The 21,010-nt window shown below is 49.2% G+C and overlaps 1 protein-coding gene across 1 annotated transcript in view; it reads right to left on the reverse strand.

Annotated features, from left to right (window-relative positions):
* Window positions 1-21,010, reverse strand: part of LOC118772086 (calcium/calmodulin-dependent protein kinase type 1D-like) — a 60,442-nt gene that overhangs the window by 27,071 nt on the left and 12,361 nt on the right. Inside the window, exon 2 of the mRNA XM_036520337.1 lies at window positions 317-448. Coding sequence (XP_036376230.1) covers window positions 317-448 — 132 coding nt within the window. The remainder of the gene's footprint in view (window positions 1-316; window positions 449-21,010) is intronic.

Genomic DNA, 21,010 nt, shown 5'->3' on the forward strand with positions numbered 1-21,010 from the left:
AAAAAAATCTATGCTAAGTGAAGAGAAAAAGGAGATAACTGATTACTTCTGTGAATATGATGCATTCCCTCCAGGTGTGTCTCAACAGGAGCAGCCTTACAGTTAACCCCTTTCTGACCAGCCAGCTTGGTGCTGCTCTCCTTAACAAACCAACGGAGACATGGTCATGTCTGCTGCCTTAGCCTGGACACTGAGCATCCTCCGCAGTAGGGAGTCTCCTCCTCTGCTGAGGCCAGGAGCATCATGGGAGAGGGTTCAGAACATGTGTGGGCGTCGCTGCTGCGCATGTTGCCATGGTGGCAGGCCTGGCACTTACTTTCGGAGCACGGCGATCTCGTTCTCGATGCTGCTCTCTTTGCCCTTCAGCGCTTTCTTCGGGATGCACTTTACGGCAAACATCTTCCCCGAGGCCTTCTCCTGGGCCAGCACCACTTCAGAGAACGCCCCGCTGCAACAGACACACACACAAAGAAATGCCTGGTTTTTTACCTTAGCATGGTGATGCATACGTATTTGTCGTGTCGTGAATGGCCGATTTGTGCATTTTACACTTACGGTCATGTCTGTTGAACTGTTGTTGCTATGGCAACACTATACTGTAACTCATCATGGCAACAAAACAAACTGAAATGAACAGAAATGAAATGGAATTAACCGAATTTAATGCGAATTGCGAACTGAACTGAACTCAACTCAACTCTGAATTGAAATGAAATAAAATGCAATGAACTTATTGAGGGTGGTGGATAACCTCAGGGACTGAGAGGGGGAAGCCAGGAGAGAGACAACGATGGAGAGAGAGAATGAGGTACGGAGAGATAAGGAGGGGGAGATACACTCTGTCCAGCAGCGAGTAAAACACACAAGGCGAAATTCATGGATCAAACATTTTATCACTCTTTTATATCCATAACCAGAACAGAAGAGGACTGAATGGAGGAAGGTCGCCATTCATTTGAGGACTGCGTGCACTGAGTGGTCGGTGGGGGGGCGTTGGGGGAGAGGCGACGAAATCCCATTCACGCCCTTTCCGCGGCGAGGCTTTTCATGAATGACCATTTTCTCCCTTCCGTCAGACACTGGCGTGCCTTCAGGGGAGGGCTTCCCTGTTATTACCCACAATCCCCTGGGAGGAGGGGGGGGCTGTGTGTCACGTAACTGGCTCATTCAGTCTGCGATGGCAGCGCAGTGCCTCACAGCTGGAGGGGAAAGCTGCTTCTGTTTTTTTTTTTGTTTTAAATCAGTGTCTGTCGGCTCCTATCTGGCTGGTATTTTTATCATTCTGCCAGTATAAACCGGCACTTTGATGGATTTACGCCAGAAAGCGGCAGCAATCTAATGCATCCCTGAAACCATTTAATCAGCTATAAGCGACAGGATGGTTGCTATAAATATAAATCTGTGCTAGTCCTCCAGTGCAGGACTAGGAGCAGCTTGCTCTCCCTCCCTGATCTCTCGAACGGTTGCCTTGTCTGCTTCCCTGCCCCACCCGTCGGAGGATCACACAGACGGAGCAGCTGCAAGTTCACGGTCCAGGGCTCCTCTCTCATCTCCTTCCATCTCCTGTGTCACACACCTCCAATTTCCACACGCATTATAGCACAGGCAAACACGCTCGCTCCATTCACAATATCCCAGCATTCCCCAGGGCTCTCCTCAGCTCGTTTCCGCTTTCCTCTGAGACTGATTGCCTTGTGATATTTAGTGTATTGATTGTTGAGAGCCCCCTGGCAAAATTGCTCCTTTTTAGCAGAATAATTCAGTGCTTATACTCACCCTGCGCGAGTCCATTATACACCCACTGCTTTTCATTAAACACAGAAATAAATGTAGCCATGCCTTCCATCAACCACGCAGTACTAGAGGTGCGCATATAGGTGTCACATTTTAAAAGCTGAAGGAACGGCATTTTAAGTTAATAACTATATGTCACAACCTTGGGGTGTAAGATGGACATTAGACCTTAGGGCAACCGTGTGGAGTGGTGGTTACAATCATGGATTCTGGACGTGAGGTCAGCAGGGTGGAGCAGTGAATAGAGTGGTGGACTCCAGACCTGAGGCAGTTGGGATTGTGTCTTAGGTAGGACACTTCCATTGTAATGGGGCACCTCAGTTTCCGTGGTAAAAATGCAGCTTTATTTATGGAACAGATACCATGTCAAACGTTAAAGTGCAGCCAGTATAAGTCGCACTGAATGAATGCTTTGCTGAGAATATGAGACCCTAGACTATGTCCTTGTTTTCTGGATTTTCACAGCACAAAGGGCAGGCCCTGATGATGTCACCTCTGAGAGACTGAGTCACACCACAGTTCTACACAAAAGTCAGAAATACTGACACAAGAACACAGTCAGAAGAAAACCCAGTGTGAACCGATACTGACAGAGAAAAGCACACAGATCAGCTGTGAGGAAGAGCCCACTGAACACCTCCAGCCATTATTGCTCTGGGCCGTTTGTACACAGGACTGTGTGCTCTCTGTAAATGACCAGCTGGCTAAGCAGTACATCTGGGCTTTTTCTCTGACTGTCAGTTAAAACCCACACCCTTGTCTGATTGCAGAGAGGAATTCTCTTTGACAAGCGCTTCAGAATTTATCCCAATGGGAAAGCATTTCTGTGGGACGGGCCGAGGCAATAACAATGGCTGCATCTGTCATAAACTCCGGGGACAACGGGTGGTACACACAGCACGTACACACCAGGAGAGACAGCTACCGCAGAAGACACAAGGACATTATGAAATTACTGCAGTTACTCTGCCCATTCTGAGATGCAAACACTAGACACCAGGATATCTGTCACTGCCACTCAAACACATCTACAGAACAGACTCTCAGGCAAGACTGCAGCGCACTAGTGTAGTATATACAAGTATATTCCATCCTGCCACATTAATAAATATAAAAGTACATTCTGCAGTTTCAGAGTCCCACAGCTCCACGGTCCAGGATTCCGACATGAGCTCTCACTGCACCAGCACTAAAGATAACATCACCTTTATGTCACCTGATCTAAGGGCTGAGCCCCTGGATAAGTTATCTGGGTGGTGTTCAGTAACCACACTGTGTGCACAATGCGGTCTTTCACATCATTCTGAAAAACAGATCACAACAGCAGGCTACCCGTATAACAGACTACTCCAGGTTTATCTGACAAAAGCAATCAAATAGATTAAGGTCTCCACTGCAATAACCTTACATACTTTTTTATAAGGTTACACTCATCCTCTCATTCAAGGTTTCCTATGTTATCATGTTACATTATTCCTCTCATTCATTAAGGTTTCCTGTGGTATATCATTATATTCAGCCTCTCATTCAGAAAAGTTACTCAAGGTTGTAAAAAACCATCTCATTCACACTTAATACAACTGTTATCAAATATCAGTCAATCACTCAAACTTTACTTCAAATACCTTTGTTCAAAACCATTATAGAATCTCACAGTGCTATGGTGATTTTGGAAAATCATGCTGGCTCTTTGAAACGGCAAGGAAAAAAGATCAATTGCTGTTCATAACGACGGCAGAGGATGGATTAAACTCAAATTAAGATTTCATAATGAGTCTGTTTTCATTATGGTACCCAACAGACAAAAGGGCAGGGAGAGAAGCAGCCATTTAATTGGATCTGGAGAGGTTTCTGGGAGACCAGGTTCACCCCAGGCCGGTATCTATGGATGTTCACAAACACCCATCTGCTGATGATGGTGACAAAACAACCGAGCACCAACACCATCTGTCACTGCACTTAAAAGCCTTAAAAACAAACCAAAGGAAGTATTAAGGGAATATTTGCCTGTGCAATCAGCACCTGTTGCTACGCTACAGTTTTCCCGTCCCTAATGAACGGGCCTTAACTTTCCTCTGCTCCCTCATACACACTACCTTCGCAGACAGAACAGCTTATATCAAGTTTTATAGCTACACCGATGAGCCTATTGCATGACTCATTTGCTTAGCAGGCATCTTTGCCCAAGGTAAGTATTACCCATAAGTACCTTGCTCAATGGTAAAATGGTCATAGCCCACCAGGGAATCAAACCTGGAGGCTCCTGGTTCCTTCACAACTGTACTACACTGCAACCCGGTGACAAAAGCTGTGTATCCAGGGACTGACGGAGGGAGACAGGCAGTGAGGTCACAATGACTACACTTCTGGCTGTGAGGCAGTACAGTATCACAGCCACCGCAGGGCTTGGCTTACAGGATCAGGGCTTCTCTCACCAGTAGAGTAGCCCTGATCCTTTAAGCCAGCAACCTTACCACCCTGTAACTTTCTCCTTGGCTGGAGCTAAGCAGGGATGGGCTTAGTTAGTACTTAGATGGGAAATGGACAGAGAAAAAGGTTCCTATTTCCACACTGCTGCTGGAAGTTGCACTGGTGCGCCAGTAGGGGGCACTCTTTCCCCTAGAGGCAGGATACCAATGTCCCAGTGCAGTGGGAGGGATATTGTACTGTAGGCAATACCATTTTTCAGATGAGACACCAAATGAAGGTCATGACTCACAGTGGTCATTAAAGACCCTGTGGCACTTGTCATAATGGTATGAGTGTTAACCCTGGTGCCATACTACCTCTCTATATCCGGCCACCGAAGCATCCCCCTAGAGGTGACTGGCACCTTCTGGCGCCATGAAGCTGACATGCTTTCCCAAGGCATCCCTGTTTAAAGAGACATGACTTCTCAGTTTCATGGTTAAATATGGGTCGATTAATAAATGAACAGTGTGCAATATGAGCCCGGTGGAAATGTCAGTTTACCCTGAGTGTCACATGCTCGTTCACTCGCTCGCTCTCAGCGCCCCAGCTCTGAGTGCTTGATCAATGCCTTGGTGAGCTATGGCACTTTCAAATGCACCAATCACCTACAGTGCTGCAGTCAGCAACACTAGACTGCGTATGTAACATATTACGGCAAAGAACAAAGATATGTGGCCCTTCTTGGTTAAGTCCTCCACACTTAACTATTCCCATGCATATTATTTTCAAAGCTTGGTTCGGCTCCAGGTATGTGTCAACACAGCATAAGCAGACCTGCAGGGGGCGCCGTCCTCTCCAGGCTGTGGCAGACATGCTGTACTGCTGCAGGTCTCAGAAAGAGCTCGTTCAAATCCTCTTTAAAAAAGACAAGCCTGTGAAGACAGACTTTGCGTCTCTGTGTGGGCGAGTTAAATGAGATACACAGATACATCCACAAATACAGATGGCAGGTACACACACATATATATATATATATATATATACCCAACTGTGCACAAACAATATACAAACACATTCCTCAGTGCTTTCTAACACCCCTTCTGATGTTAGACCAGTCATCAAAGAACACATGAATTGAGTTTCTCCTTTGAGAGAAAAACAGATGTGCTGTCAGTAAGTAAGGGATTACGGCAGACGTGTGGTCAGTGAGTGAGGAATTATGGGAGATGTGTGGTCAGTGAGTGAGGAATTATGGGAGATGTGTGGTCAGTGAGTGAAGGATTATGGGACATGGCATGTCTTTTGCCGCTGTGTGTTTCAGTGTGTGAGTACTTGTGCAGGTATAGCCCTGCTGCTTGTGTTTATGCAGAAATGCTGACATCTCACTGTGCCTGTGATGTTTCTCAATAAGAGCAGAGGCTTTAGTGCAATATCCAAACTGACATAATATCTTCAAATATGGCAGGGGGTGTAAGGGCTCAGGCAAGGACTCAGTCGCAGACCAAGAGAGCTTCAGGTTCCAGGCGGGTTTATTAATGACGGCAGGCGAGTTGCGCAACAAAAGCAGGCAGGGTCGAAAACCGGAAGGCAGTCCGTGGACAAAAGCAGGGTCGGTAACAGAAGCAGGCAGGGTCAGGAACCGGGCAGGCAAACGATCAGGCAACGGGACAAAACGGCAGGCAAAAAACAAAGACGAAGGGCAGGCAGAGTCAAACACGGAGAAATCAGACATCCAAAAAACTGCGGGAACGAAACAGGTACGAAACACACTGCAACGAACTGGCAAACAAGACAGGAACAAGCAGGGTAGAAATAAGGCTGGGCTGATGAGGAGATGGGATGCAGGTGAGCAGGCAGGCAGGTGAAGGTAATGGGACAATCAGGTGGGCGGGGACCAGGCGGGGAGCGGGGCGGGGCTGGAACACAAGGAAAAACAAAAAGCACATGGACAGGGAAAAACAAAAACACCACAGCTAGGGGGGCGGAGCCCTGACAGTACCCCCCCCCCTACGGACGCCCCCAGGCGTCACAGCGGGTTCGCCAGGGTGCTGGCGATGGAAGTCTCGGATGAGGGCGGGGTCCAAGATGTCCCTGGCAGGGACCCAGCACCTCTCTTCAGGACCGTAGCCCTCCCAGTCAACCAGGTACTGGAGTCCGCGCCCCCGTCGCCGAACCTTAAGCAGGCGGCGCACGGTGTACGCCTCCGATCCGTCGATCAGGCGAGGTGGCGGGGGCGCCCGGGGTGCAGGACAGAGCGGGCTGCGGAAGACGGGCTTGATCCTGGAGACGTGGAAGGTGGGATGTATGCGGCGGAGCAAGAGCGGCAGCTTCAACCGGACCGCTGCGGGACTGATCACCTTAGCAATGGGGAACGGTCCGATGAAGCGAGGGGTGAGCTTGCGGGAGTCCGTTCTGAGGGGAAGGTCTCTGGTGGAGAGCCACACTCGTTGACCCTGGCGATAACGAGGTGCTTTGGAGCGGCGGCGGTCAGCGAAGCGCTTAGCCTGGGCTGAGGCTCGCAGCAGGGCGAGCCGTGCACGCCTCCAGGTGCGGCGACATCGCCGGATGAACGCAGCTGCCGAGGGGACGCCGACTTCCTCCTCCTGGGCAGGAAACAGAGGGGGCTGGTAGCCCAGGCAACAATGGAAAGGGGACAGCCCCGACGAAGAAGACGGCAGGGAATTGACAGCGTACTCCACCCATGGCAGGTGCTGGCTCCACGCCGACGGCTCCTGGGAGGTCAGACATCGCAGCACCGTCTCTAGTTGCTGGTTCGCCCGCTCGGTCTGGCCGTTGGACTGGGGGTGGAACCCCGACGATAAGCTGACTGAAGCGCCCAGCAATCTGCAAAATGCCCTCCAGAAGTGAGAGGTGAACTGGGGGCCCCGGTCAGACACCACGTCGGAGGGCAGGCCGTGCAGCCGGAAAACGTGATGAATAAGCAGCTGCGCTGTTTCTTTGGCAGAGGGAAGCTTAGGTAACGGAATGAAGTGGACAGACTTGGAAAAACGGTCGATGACGGTGAGAATGGTGGTGTTACCGTCTGACGGGGGCAAGCCAGTGACGAAGTCCAACGCGATGTGGGACCAGGGTCGTCGGGGAACCGGCAGGGGTTGCAGCAGACCGGCGGGCGGCTGGTTGGACGTCTTATTCCGGGCGCAGACAGAGCAGGCGGAAACGAAGCTGGAGATGTCCTCCCTCATGGTGGGCCACCAGAACCGCTGACCGATGAATGCCGCAGTACGTCGGGCGCCAGGGTGGCAGGCAAGTCTAGACGAGTGCCCCCACTGCAGGACCTGGGATCTGACAGACTGAGGAACAAAGAGGCGGTTAAGGGGGCAGGAGCTAGGGCCCGGCTCGGTCCGGAGGGCGGCACGGACGGTGGTCTCGATGTCCCACTGCGCCGCCGCAACCACGCACCGGGTAGGCAGGATGGTGCTGGGTTCTGGGGTCTCGCCTGCTGGCGCGAACTGGCGAGAGAGGGCGTCAGGTTTCCCGTTCTTGGTTCCTGGTCGGTAGGACAGGGCAAAGTCGAACCGGGAAAAGAACAGGGACCAGCGGGCCTGTCGGGGGTTCAGACGCTTAGCCGACCTGATGTACTCCAGGTTTTTATGGTCAGTCCACACCAGGAACGGCGTCTTTGCCCCCTCCAGCCAATGCCTCCACTCCTCCAGAGCAAGCTTCACCGCTAGCAACTCCCGGTCGCCGATGTCGTAATTGCGCTCGGTGGGCGTGAGGCGGTGAGAGTAGAACGCACAGGGATGGAGCTTGTTATCGGCAGCCGACCGTTGCGACAGGACGGCCCCCACTCCTATGTCTGAAGCGTCCACTTCCACGATGAACTGACGGGCAGGATCAGGCTGTGTCAGAATGGGCGCAGAAGTGAAACGGCCTTTCAGGTTGCAAAATGCCGCCTCGGCTGCCGGAGACCAGGAGAATGCCCTGTTGGTAGACGTCAGGGCCGTGAGGGGAGCTGCTACTGTGCTGTAGTCACGGATGAAGCGGCGGTAAAAGTTAGCAAAACCGAGGAAGCGCTGCAGTTCCCGACGGGAGGTGGGGTGGGGCCACTCCTCCACCGCACGGACCTTCCGCCGGTCCATTTGTATGCTTCCTGCTGTGATAACGAAACCCAGGAAGGAGATGGTGTCTCGGTGGAATTCGCTCTTCTCGGCCTTGACATAGAGGTGATTCTCCAGCAGGCGCTGGAGAACGCGACGGACATGCTGGACGTGTTCAGGCAGGGAGCGAGAAAAAATGAGAATATCGTCCAGGTATACAAAAACAAACCGGTTCAGCATATCCCGTAGGACATCATTCACCAGTGACTGAAACACGGCAGGGGCATTAGTTAACCCGAATGGCATAACCAGATATTCATAGTGACCGGTGGAGGTGTTGAAAGCTGTCTTCCACTCATCTCCCTCCCGGATACGGACCAGGTGGTAGGCGTTTCGGAGGTCGAGTTTAGTGAAGATGGTGGCCCCCTGCAACGACTCAAAAGCAGAGGACAGGAGCGGGAGGGGGTAGCGGTTCTTCACAGTAATGGCATTGAGACCCCGGTAATCGATACATGGACGAAGAGAGCCGTCCTTCTTCCCAACAAAGAAGAAGCCGGCCCCAGCAGGCGAGGAGGACGGGCGAATAATTCCAGCTGCTAGGGACTCCCGGATGTAGCGATTCATGGCCTCAGTCTCTGGTGGGGATAGGGAGTACAGACGCCCCCTAGGAGGTGATGAGCCGGGCAGGAGATCAATCGCACAGTCATAAGGACGATGCGGGGGAAGCGAGGCTGCACGGGACTTGCTGAACACGGGCTTCAGGTCCAGATACTCCGGCGGCACTGCCGAAAGGTCCGGAAACTCCTCTGGTGCGTGAACAACAGGTGACACAGGAGCTAGGGCCTCATGCAGACAGTGGGAGTGGCAGAACGGACTCCAGCCCAGGATCTTGTTGCCCTGCCAGTCGATGTGGGGGTTATGCCGTGCCAACCAGGGATGACCCAGGACTATGGAAGCTTGCGGGGTGTCAATGACGTGCAACACTATCTCCTCGCGATGGTTGCCGGATATGAGGAAGCTCACGGGGGGAGTGGCGTGGGTGATGCGGACCAGCGGGGCCCCGGTGATGGCATGGGCCTCCAGAGGCGAGTGCAGCGGGACCCGGGGCAGTTGCAGCTGGGCCGCCAGGTTGGCATCGATGAAGCTCCCATCGGCCCCCGAGTCGATCAGGACGGAGACCGGGTGAGGCTGATCCTCGACGAGCAACGTGGCAGAAAACAGAGGACGGACTTCAGAGGACTGGCTTAAGGGGGTGATGCTCACCTGTAGTCCCCTTGCTACAGGTGAGCGCTGGCTTTTTGCTGGGCAGGTTGCCACGAAATGCCCAGGTTGACCGCAGTACAGGCACGCCCCGGCGCTGATCCTCCTCTGACGCTCAGCCGGGGACAGGCGAGTCAGGCGAGTGCGGTCGACTTGCATTGGCTCCGGGAAAACAGGCGGCGGTGTAGCAGGGCTATGCGTTGCTGGTGTGGGTAGGGGCTCACGGGAGGGACTCCGCAGTTCGCTGGCTCCTCTCTCCCGGTGCCGCTGTGACAGGCGCTGGTCAACGCGGATAGCCAGATCCACCAAGGCGTCAAAGCTGACCGGCAACTCCCGAGTGGCCAGCTCATCCTTGATGGTCTCCGAAAGGCCGTGGAGAAAGGTGTCATACTGCGCCTCCGTGTTCCACCCACTGGAGGCAGCGAGGGTGCGGAAATCAATTGCATAATCAGACACCGACTGGCGCCCCTGGCGGATCAGGAGCATCTCCCTCGCGGCTTCACGACCGTGTTTGGAGCGGTCGAAGACCCTCCTCATCTCCTCGGCGAAGGTGGCGAAGGAGTGGCAGAAAGGGGCGTCGGCATCCCAGACCGCAGTGCCCCACTCCCTGGCACGTCCCGTCAACAGGGTAATAACGTAGGCGATCCTCGCCCGGTCCATGGGAAATGTGGAGGGTTGGAGTTCGAAAACCAGGGAGCACTGGGAGAGGAACGACCGACAGGTTCTGGGATTCCCCGCGTAACATTCGGGAGGCGGCAATCGGGGTTCCCGGCTCGGGAGAGCTGGCGGGGCAGACGGGGGAGCTGCCACAGGCGGTGCGGGGCGGTTCTCCTGGCTCAGCTGCTGCAGTTGCAGCAGCTGGGACGTGACGCCGGCAAGGTTGGTGGCGAAACTCTCAAAGGACCGGCCTATGGCTTCCAGCTGGCTTTGATGGTCCCCCAGTAATGCGCCTTGCAGCTCCAGCGCAGTCTTCAGCTGGGGTAGGTCTGCTGAGTCCATCGTGGCCAGTTCGTACTGTAAGGGCTCAGGCAAGGACTCAGTCGCAGACCAAGAGAGCTTCAGGTTCCAGGCGGGTTTATTAATGACGGCAGGCGAGTTGCGCAACAAAAGCAGGCAGGGTCGAAAACCGGAAGGCAGTCCGTGGACAAAAGCAGGGTCGGTAACAGAAGCAGGCAGGGTCAGGAACCGGGCAGGCAAACGATCAGGCAACGGGACAAAACGGCAGGCAAAAAACAAAGACGAAGGGCAGGCAGAGTCAAACACGGAGAAATCAGACATCCAAAAAACTGCGGGAACGAAACAGGTACGAAACACACTGCAACGAACTGGCAAACAAGACAGGAACAAGCAGGGTAGAAATAAGGCTGGGCTGATGAGGAGATGGGATGCAGGTGAGCAGGCAGGCAGGTGAAGGTAATGGGACAATCAGGTGGGCGGGGACCAGGCGGGGAGCGGGGCGGGGCTGGAACACAAGGAAAAACAAAAAGCACATGGACAGGGAAAAACAAAAACACCACAGCTAGGGGGGCGGAGCCCTGACAGGGGGCTGCTGTGCAGCACAGCAGTAAGCAGCAGGGCTCATAACCAAAAGGTTGCTGGTTCTATTCCCCACTGAGGCACTGCCGCTGTACCCTTGGGCAAGGCACTTAACCCAGAATTGCCCCAGTAAATATCCAGCTGTATAAACAGACACCGTGTAAAAATTGTAACCTATGTACGTCACTCTGAAGAGTGTCCGCTATTAGCCGATAATGTAACGTAAATACAATACACAGTCAGAACATCTTTCAAAGCAAGAGGTAGGGTAAACCATTATGGGAGGAGCACTATAACAGTTCAGATGAAATCAAGAGTGCGAAATGACCCATTCAAGTGGGCTTCGCTGCTGCGGTGACTGTGATGCTTTTGGAAAAGCACTCGCTCCTGAGGCACAGTGCCGAGACGAAACACAGGGTGGCAGGTGTCCCTCAGACACACAGCGTCACCTCCTGCTATGGCTGCAGCGGACTCATATTCATATGCAGGTGGGAGTTTTTAACCGGAGCCCTCTAACAGTCCTTTAGGAAAAGAACGTTCCGTCATTATACCGCTCTCCCCGGGACACCACTAACAAATTAAACACAAACACAGTCTATTTGAATAATTCACCAAAAAAAAAATCACCAAATAATTAAATGAAGCACTCAAGATGAGTGCTGCTATTTTGGAAATGTAAGTGACAGCGCTAGAACAACTACTGTTACAATTGACATAATGACATCTTAATGGAGGCTGCGATTTCAAACACAAACACACACACACACACACACCCAAACCCACATACACATACACACACACACACACACCCACACACACCCATTGTGTTGTGTAAGGCCCCCCAGATCCTCTAACCTAGCTATTAAGTAAATGGCTGGTGCGGATGCTGATGCAAAGGCAGGAGCACCAGCCCGGCTTTGCAAACAGATGACTATGACTCACCCGGTGAAATTATGAGGCAGTAAATGACGCTTCGCTGCAGACGTCCATGCAAATGCATCACTGACCACACAGACACAGAACAGGGGCCTGTCTATATGATGTGATACCTGGACCATGGCCAGGGAAAAGCTGGGACAGTCTTAACAGCCCCTACCTCATATGTAGAACGCAGAATCACACAGCTCAACAGGAAGGTTCACTTTTTAAGGATGTTTTCTTAAAAAAAGGAAAAATCCTTAGTAACACTTAGTACTTAGAAACACGTCTAATGAAACAGTTTTATATAATACATTATGAACGCATTAGTAACATGGGAACCATGCAAAAACAAGTGATTGTTCATCTACATATTACTGCTACCAATGAGCTTTCAGCAATGTTCTATATGCATGTTTTCACTGTACCTATATTATACATCAGTGAAACACATTACTAACCTGCTGGGTGTTTTATTCTTTGTGCAACCACTTTCTTTCCCTCCAGAATCTAAGTACAACCCCCCACCTCTGTCTCTTTGTCTTACACACACACACACACACACACACACACACACACACACACACACACGGAGCACAATCAGTCACTGAATTCATGTTATATCTTATTAAGATAAATCAGATGACACGGTTGACAGTATCATAGCAACATAAGACCACGAACACCATGCATTGCCAACACTACTTTTCACAGATCCTACAACTTAAATTTAACTCATGCACATCTGAGCAACTCCTTGGTACAAATTATGCAGGGATGGTGGTACGGTGTCAGGTGTCCAGCCAGGTGATAAATGCAGAACCCTTGTGAATGGCACAGACGCTTCCTGAAAATATCCTGTTAACAATGGGAGACCTCAGCTTTACCTGTGTTTTAGCACAATCTCTCCAAGCGATTTGTTTCAGTCAATAAATATGAAAATTGAAAAATAAACATAACATTAAACTCTGTTGATTGTCTGACGTGTGGGTGTCTTGGTTACCAGATGGACACGCAGACAGCAGGACCCAGACGAGGGGATCTCAGGACAGGCTGATGTCACAGTGCCTGCATCTCTATCTGATGCAGAGACATCATTCACCCCCACCCCCCACCCCCCACCAAATGCGTGGTGCACAATGCTGTCATCATTTCAGATCAGTCACAGAACAGATCAGCTACACATTTAGTATAGGCTAAATTTCACTGACCACACTGCTACCACCAGTGTGTGTAGGAGTGTGTGTATAATGAATCAGTAATCAAACCTAATAATGAAATTAATAAGAATAATGCGTATTACAGAAAAATAAAGGGAGGATGACGGTGAGAGAGAAAGAGATGGCCGGACAGAAGATAAGCGAGTGAATTTGTTTTCAGTGACCCGATGTGTCCCGTTTGGCCTGTTTCTGAATGTCACAGTGTATCTGTCACTTCCTGACAGTCTCATCAGCCCTGCTCTTGCCTGGCTGTCGTTTCCAGCTTCATGTCACACCAACACGCTGAGCGAGATGTGAGACTGTCATGCACTACAAAGGCCTATCACACACTTCCACTGTAATCCCTGAGCATATCGCTGTATTTACTCAAGAACATCGCGATTAAATAAGCATCCTAAAATACACACGGTTCATAGAATCTGCACTTTGTATTGTAATCGGTAATGCATAAATATGTTACGTGTCTGTGATATGGCTGCTGGAGAGAATATCTTTTCAAAGCTGTGAAAGATGGAAAAAATGCAAACACTTTCATGTTCTGAGGCTTAATTAAGCCACCAAAATCCTCCTAATCACCACCAGTCTCCAGCTTTCTCATCTTCAAAAAAATGGACATATTTGACTTGCCACATCATATAATATTACAAAGTATATTAGATTGTTAAAACCTTTTATTTCACTTAATCAGGTACCATAGCTGTTATCCTGATGAGATGACATGGTTTTTAAGAACATGAAAGTAGATTTTCTCTTTTTTATATAAAACTAATTAAAATGAAAAGCATCCCTCCCTACACTCGGCTGAAAGAATGATGAGCCCAGATTTAAACATGCTCAATATAGCTAGCCCGTAAGCCTTGTCTGAAAGACTCTCATTGGGAAGACTTACGGACACTGGCTGACACACACACACACACGCAGACATACGGAGACAAACACACATGCGCAGGCACACACACACACACACACACACACATACACAGAGCTGAGAAAACCAGTGTGCATAGCCAGACAGGCACAGCAGGGGCTTCTGGGACATAAATAATCCCGCAACCTTCCAAGTGTCTCTGACCCGAAAAGCCAGATGCATTCCACACAAACACGGAGAAGTCAAAGATCAGCTTGGCTCGAATCCCTGCGAAAACAAGTTAACTATGAAAAACACGGAATCTGAAAAGCAATTTGGCTTTTAACAAAAAAAAAAAAAAAACAGATCCAACTGTGTATAAGCAATTCTCTAGAGCACTGTGCCTTTGGTTTCAGCTGGACACCATCCCAAAGGCCTGAACAGACAGGGTCAACTGCAGGCCATCCAACGGTCAGCCATTATAACCCTTGGCTTGGGGACATGGATTCAATCATCCAGAGCAGCCTGGACAGGGCCAGAGCCCTGGCCTCCCTCAATCCCAAACTGCACCATTGGATTTAAAATACCTCTGCTAAGGATTAAATAAAAACAGATTATGACTGGCAGTAAAACATAATAATACCGAATGCAAAATCACTGCATTGTCCTGCCTGGAATAAATCATACAAATTAAGAAGTGGCATTCATTCACAGGGGTTATCAAGCTCCAGTTAAACAGTACATTTATTTCTTAAAAAGGAAATCTAAACCCTACACGAATCTCCTTGAGTGAAGGGACTCAGAGGAGGGAACTGTGGGCGAGAGTGACCCCCGCACAGCAAGCTCAGCGGGCCTTTCGAGCTATCACCCTGCCAGCAGCCATCACGCATATCCGATCAGAACCGCACCGGAAGCCCAGCGGGAGTCATTATCCGGGCCGGCTAGCGCTGGCCAAGTGGAGAAGCTCGCACCTGAGGTCGCAACACAGGCACTCACCCGCTGGCCGCGGGACAGAGGGACGGAGCAGCAGCCAGCTGGACACCCGCCCAGCCGACCACACGCCGCAGCGCTCACCCAAAAGGCCAGAACCTCGCTCACATGACCACACAACAACCAGGTCTCAGCTGGCGATATTCACAGGTAAAATCTGTCAAGCCGGTAACTACAATCACTTCCTGCATTATGTGTGCAAGTACAAGCAGTAATGAAAACTGTCATTTTCCCCTTGTAACATTCACTTTAACAACGTATATATTCAGACCCCATTCATGTTTCTGACAACTGGTGCCTGTAAAGATCTGAAAAGGCAGAGTAAAAACAGCATGTGTTACAAAAGTGGAAGCTGTGCTGTAAGTATATCATACATAATCCAATTCAGCTCTACCATGTGCATTCCACTAACCAAGAGTGCTGATAATATGCACTTGATGTATGAGCTTTGACTGAGAGCATGTGTGCGTGTGTGTGTGTGTGTGTGTGTGTGTGTGCGCGCACGCGCAAGCAGTGGATATATGTATCTATGGTAGGTGTGAGAGTGTGTGTGTGTGTGCATGCATGCCAGGGGGTTTGAGTGTGTGCAGTGTGCGTCTGTAATATGATATTTCTAGATCAGAGTTGTTATATTACAGCTCACAGCATGGACAGTGTGGTGTAACTTTGGCCTTGGAGGGTAAACAAAAGAAATTCACTTCTGCCGATTCTAAAATATGCTCTGCTCAAGGCAACAGCCACTAAATGAAATGAAGGGGAAAAGAATCTGATTGTAGAATATTTGTTCTGCTGCTCTATAAACAAAGAAATGTCCTGTGTACTGTGTGCAACACAGGCAAAGAGAAAGTGGATACAACTAGGAGATTTCCTCGCACACTGAAATTGCATTAGGACCACTGTGTGATCACCTATACCCCAGGCTCTGTCCCACGACTGTGCCACAACGTCTCTGTCTGAAGCCACGATTAGACCTGATATAAGACTAAATTCCTTTTCGCTGAGATGTGTGATTTAGGTGACAACAAGGTCAAACAAAGCTGTAACATGCCCCTAATTGATTAATACGTATACCTTTGATCACATTTACATTTATTCATTTAGCAGACGCTTTTATCCAAAGCGACTTACATAGGTTACAGTTCTTTACAATGTTATCCATTTATACAGCTGGATATTTACTGAGGCAATTGTGGGTTAAGTACCTTGCCCAAGGGTACAGCAGCAGTGTCCCAGCGGGGATCGAACCGGCAACCTTTCGGTTACGAGTCCTGCTCCTTAACCACTATGCTACACTGCCGCCTACTCAGATGTGTTTCACAGATATTAGAGGACGACAGACAGTAATTACGGGCTCATGGCCACCACAGTCTCATAGGCCACCTCATTAACATGAGACCATCACATATTCCTTCAGTCAAATCCGAGTAACGCTAATAAGAAACGAAGGAATTGTCAGAGTCCTCCAGAGTGCAATACACAGGGACAATGGAAGTCAAAGCAGATTACAGCAGGCAGAACAAAAAATAGGCTGAAAAAAGAGAGCAAAAAAATTGCCTGGAGTGATTTATTAAAACGAGACATATTTAAGCTATACTGTAAATAACAAGCTAATTTGTTCTTGAGCCCCAAAACAAACACCAAATTTAGGAACAAAGTGACTGATTAATTGTGGAAGTTTCCCCTTCAGTCCTTCACTGACAACCAAAGGAAAACTCTCAGAGCAAATCCACCTACTGCTGTGGGGAAAGTGTATGCTAGGCTTGAAATATTAAGCAGAGTGATCTCCTTTCATCAAGTCTCCTTTCATCAAGTATGAACCTGAACATCTTAAAAAAACTTCCACTTGTGCTTTTTACCTGGTGTGAGGTCATCCATTCTTTCACTTTCAATCAAATCTATAGTCAATCTTACCAGTTCAGGGTTATGTGCAATACAGCAGTGAAATGTTCCACACTTGATCCCTCTGTCGTGACAGAATAATTTGACGCCTCCCTTCCACACACACACACAGTTGATCACATGTCATGAAAAGTAGTACCAGTTCTGCGTAGCACTTCATTCATCCACCTCAGTTCTTGAACACAGAGCCAGAAAACCTGTGCTTTCTTCAACCTAGTTGGCACAGGAGAACACAGTTTAAAGAATTAAAACATTCCTTTTACCACTTGCTATGCTTGTCTCACAACTAGAACACAAGGTGATTGCATATCATTTACTATGATATGTACACTTACCTATTACATCCCTTTTTTGACATCCCTGTTTAGAAACTCATAACAGTGACATCTTCAAATACCAGAATGTGAGCTATTATCAGCTATAAGAATAACCACATGACATAATAGAACTGTACACTAAGCCTTACACTGAGCCCTGCATTCATTACACACCAAGATGCTCTGTGAGGTCTCCTTTGGCGAGCCACCTTTTCCATAGCAACAGTGTTCTTGACCCCTGCTCAGTGAGGGTGGTTTCCAAGTACCCTTCATTTATTGCTGCAGCACTGCTGTGAATGCATTAGACGTCACGCTCCAGGAAACCCACTGCAGCGTCTGCACAGCTCAGATGCAAAGCCAGAGGCGCCCGTTCATGTGTGAATATGCTGCACGCTGCAGAATGCACACAAAGGCACACAGGCACATGCTGGCAAGGAGTGCCCTGGGCTGCTTTCCCTGGAGCATTTCCCTCATTTCACACAGGGAATACACTGCACTGCTGAAATTCAGAAAGCCCTGGCAGGATTTCATGTGTTCATGCGGACAGAAGAGGAACTGAGAGGTGTGTAACTGTGCAGAGAGGAACTGGGAGGTGTGTAACTGTGCGGAGAGGAACTGGGAGGTGTGTAGCTGTGCAGAGAGGAACTGGGAGGTGTGTAGCTGTGCAGAGAGGAACTGGGAGGTGTGTAGCTGTGCAGAGAGGACAGGAACTGGGAGGTGTGTAACTGTTCAGAGAGGAACTGGGAGGTGTGTAACTGTGCAGAGAGGACAGGAACTGAGAGGTGTGTAACTGTGCAGAGAGGAACTGGGAGGTGTGTAACTGTGCGGAGAGGACAGGAACTGAGAGGTGTGTAACTGTGCAGAGAGGAACTGGGAGGTGTGTAACTGTGCGGAGAGGAACTGGGAGGTGTGTAACTGTGCGGAGAGGAACTGAGAGGTGTGTAACTGTGCGGAGAGGAACTGGGAGGTGTGTAACTGTGCGGAGAGGAACTGGGAGGTGTGTAGCTGTGCAGAGAGGAACTGGGAGGTGTGTAACTGTTCAGAGAGGAACTGGGAGGTGTGTAACTGTGCAGAGAGGAACTGGGAGGTGTGTAACTGTGCGGAGAGGAACTGGGAGGTGTGTAACTGTGCGGAGAGGAACTGAGAGGTGTGTAACTGTTCAGAGAGGAACTGGGAGGTGTGTAACTGTGCAGAGAGGACAGGAACTGGGAGGTGTGTAACTGTTCAGAGAGGAACTGGGAGGTGTGTAACTGTGCAGAGAGGACAGGAACTGAGAGGTGTGTAACTGTGCAGAGAGGAACTGGGAGGTGTGTAACTGTGCAGAGAGGACAGGAACTGAGAGGTGTGTAACTGTGCAGAGAGGAACTGGGAGGTGTGTAACTGTGCAGAGAGGACAGGAACTGAGAGGTGTGTAACTGTGCAGAGAGGAACTGGGAGGTGTGTAACTGTGCGGAGAGGAACTGGGAGGTGTGTAACTGTGCGGAGAGGAACTGAGAGGTGTGTAACTGTTCAGAGAGGAACTGGGAGGTGTGTAACTGTGCAGAGAGGACAGGAACTGAGAGGTGTGTAACTGTGCAGAGAGGAACTGGGAGGTGTGTAACTGTGCGGAGAGGAACTGGGAGGTGTGTAACTGTGCGGAGAGGAACTCAGAGGTGTGTAACTGTGCAGAGATGAACTGAGAGGTGTGTAACTGTGCAGAGAGGAACTGGGAGGTGTGTAACTGTGCGGAGAGGAACTGGGAGGTGTGTAACTGTGCGGAGAGGAACTCAGAGGTGTGTAACTGTGCAGAGAGGAACTGAGAGGTGTGTAACTGTGCAGAGAGGAACTGAGAGGTGTGTAACTGTGCAGAGAGGAACTGGGAGGTGTGTAACTGTGCAGAGAGGAACTGGGAGGTGTGTAGCTGTGCAGAGAGGACAGGAACTGGGAGGTGTGTAACTGTGCAGAGAGGAACTGAGAGGTGTGTAACTGTGCAGAGAGGAACTGGGAGGTGTGTAACTGTGCAGAGAGGAACTGAGAGGTGAGTAACTGTACAGAGAGGAAAGGAAAGGAACATAAAACCAATCAAAATGTAAAAGTGTGAGTGAAAAAATGCCTCTCTCCTCTCTCCTTGTCTTCCTATCAGACTCAGTGACCTCATGAGGGACTCATATCAGACTCTCTTACCCTGTGAGGAACTCGTATCTGAATTATGTGACCTTGTGAGGGACACATATCAGAATTCTGCTTGCTTCAAGCTGATGGGGGATATAAACCCTGACCCCCACCGGCACATTCTGAAATCAGCAGGGAGCGATTTCAAAAATTCCTCTGAAGCACTTCAACAGCTCAGAGCAAACACTTCTCCCACAGGACGCAGAATAACAGGCCATTTGCCTTTCTCATAACCTTAAAAACAATTTATTTCCTTGTTCCTAATTTTCCTGACAACCTTAGATAAAAATTCATTCTAGATTTAAGTAGCAATAGTATGACATGGAGTTCTGCAGTTGAGGAGGAAATTATATATATTTTTCTTTCAGAGGCTCGATGGCATTCAAGTCTGTGCTGTGCTTCCCAAAAGGTGATGTAGGTTGGATTCTGCTGGTCAGTGGGGTTTTATGCACTGAGTCTAAGAAGCAAATTGTAGAGGGGACTCTTGTCTGGGTTCAGATGCTGGTAGTGCAGGGCTTTATGGTGGAGTGAGTTTGGATCATTTTGTTTCATTGTCCCTCTCTTACAATCTTTCCCACTATGACTTACATCACTCCCCCCCCCCCCCCCCCCTTGTCACAATCCCCCGCCCCCCCCCCCTTCTCCAGCAAAACAGAATCAGTGCAAGCGGATATTTACCCTAGAATGGCCTTAAGAAGAACAGGAAATGTGTTGCCTGTAATAGCTTGTGCTTAAAAGGCCAGTAACCATATGGAACAGTCAAAACTTAAACCAGTCTTTCAATTAAACCAGCCTCTTCTTTGAGCTGGCCTCTCTTTTAAAATAGCCTCTCATCTGAAATACCATTTTTCTGCCTGCTGCTGTAGGGCTTCACTGTTATCATATGCCAAACACTAGAAAACACTAAAGATCTTCACAGACACTTTGATGTTCATACACAGTAAGTGTCACTGAGACTGTAATGTTTCATTACTGAACCCACAATAAAACTCACATAATAACATAGGCCCAAGACTCAAACATGACAACAGTTAGCAATTATGCTAATTTGCCTATTATGTAAATGCATCATTTTTTTTTCTATTTTGACAAGGCCCATGCGTTCTATATTTCATATGAGAAGACTATGAATTACACTGAGGAATACATGAACAGACGACGGTATTAATGCTACGTATTCTAGAGTTGTAACAATTAGGAACAGGTAAACCAGGTAAACTTGCACTGCACGTCTCTAAATGTATTTATAATTGTGTCTGCTTCCGTTAACGAGCTGTGAATGGTTTTGCATGGCCTTGCTCCTGTTTGTCTTAATACCTGGCGCTGCTTCCCTCTGCCAGGTGTACATACATGTGGTGACAATTGTGTGCTTAATTGAGAAAAGCATGCACAGCTGATGAGCGATTTTAAAACAGGCAGCGTGATATAAAAAAACCTACTAATACAAATTATATGAATGTTTATTGTGTTGCAAGCTTTCTGGATAGGTATTTGGTGATATAGCTATGTAAGGAAACAAATTTTGTTCTTTCGGCTCAACAACCCCTGTGGTGCTGCCATCTCAAGAGATTTAAAGAGAGGAGACCAACCACATTCACTCTGCGGACA

The sequence above is a fragment of the Megalops cyprinoides genome, chromosome 25 (assembly GCF_013368585.1).
Source record: "Megalops cyprinoides isolate fMegCyp1 chromosome 25, fMegCyp1.pri, whole genome shotgun sequence".
Taxonomy (NCBI): domain Eukaryota; kingdom Metazoa; phylum Chordata; class Actinopteri; order Elopiformes; family Megalopidae; genus Megalops; species Megalops cyprinoides.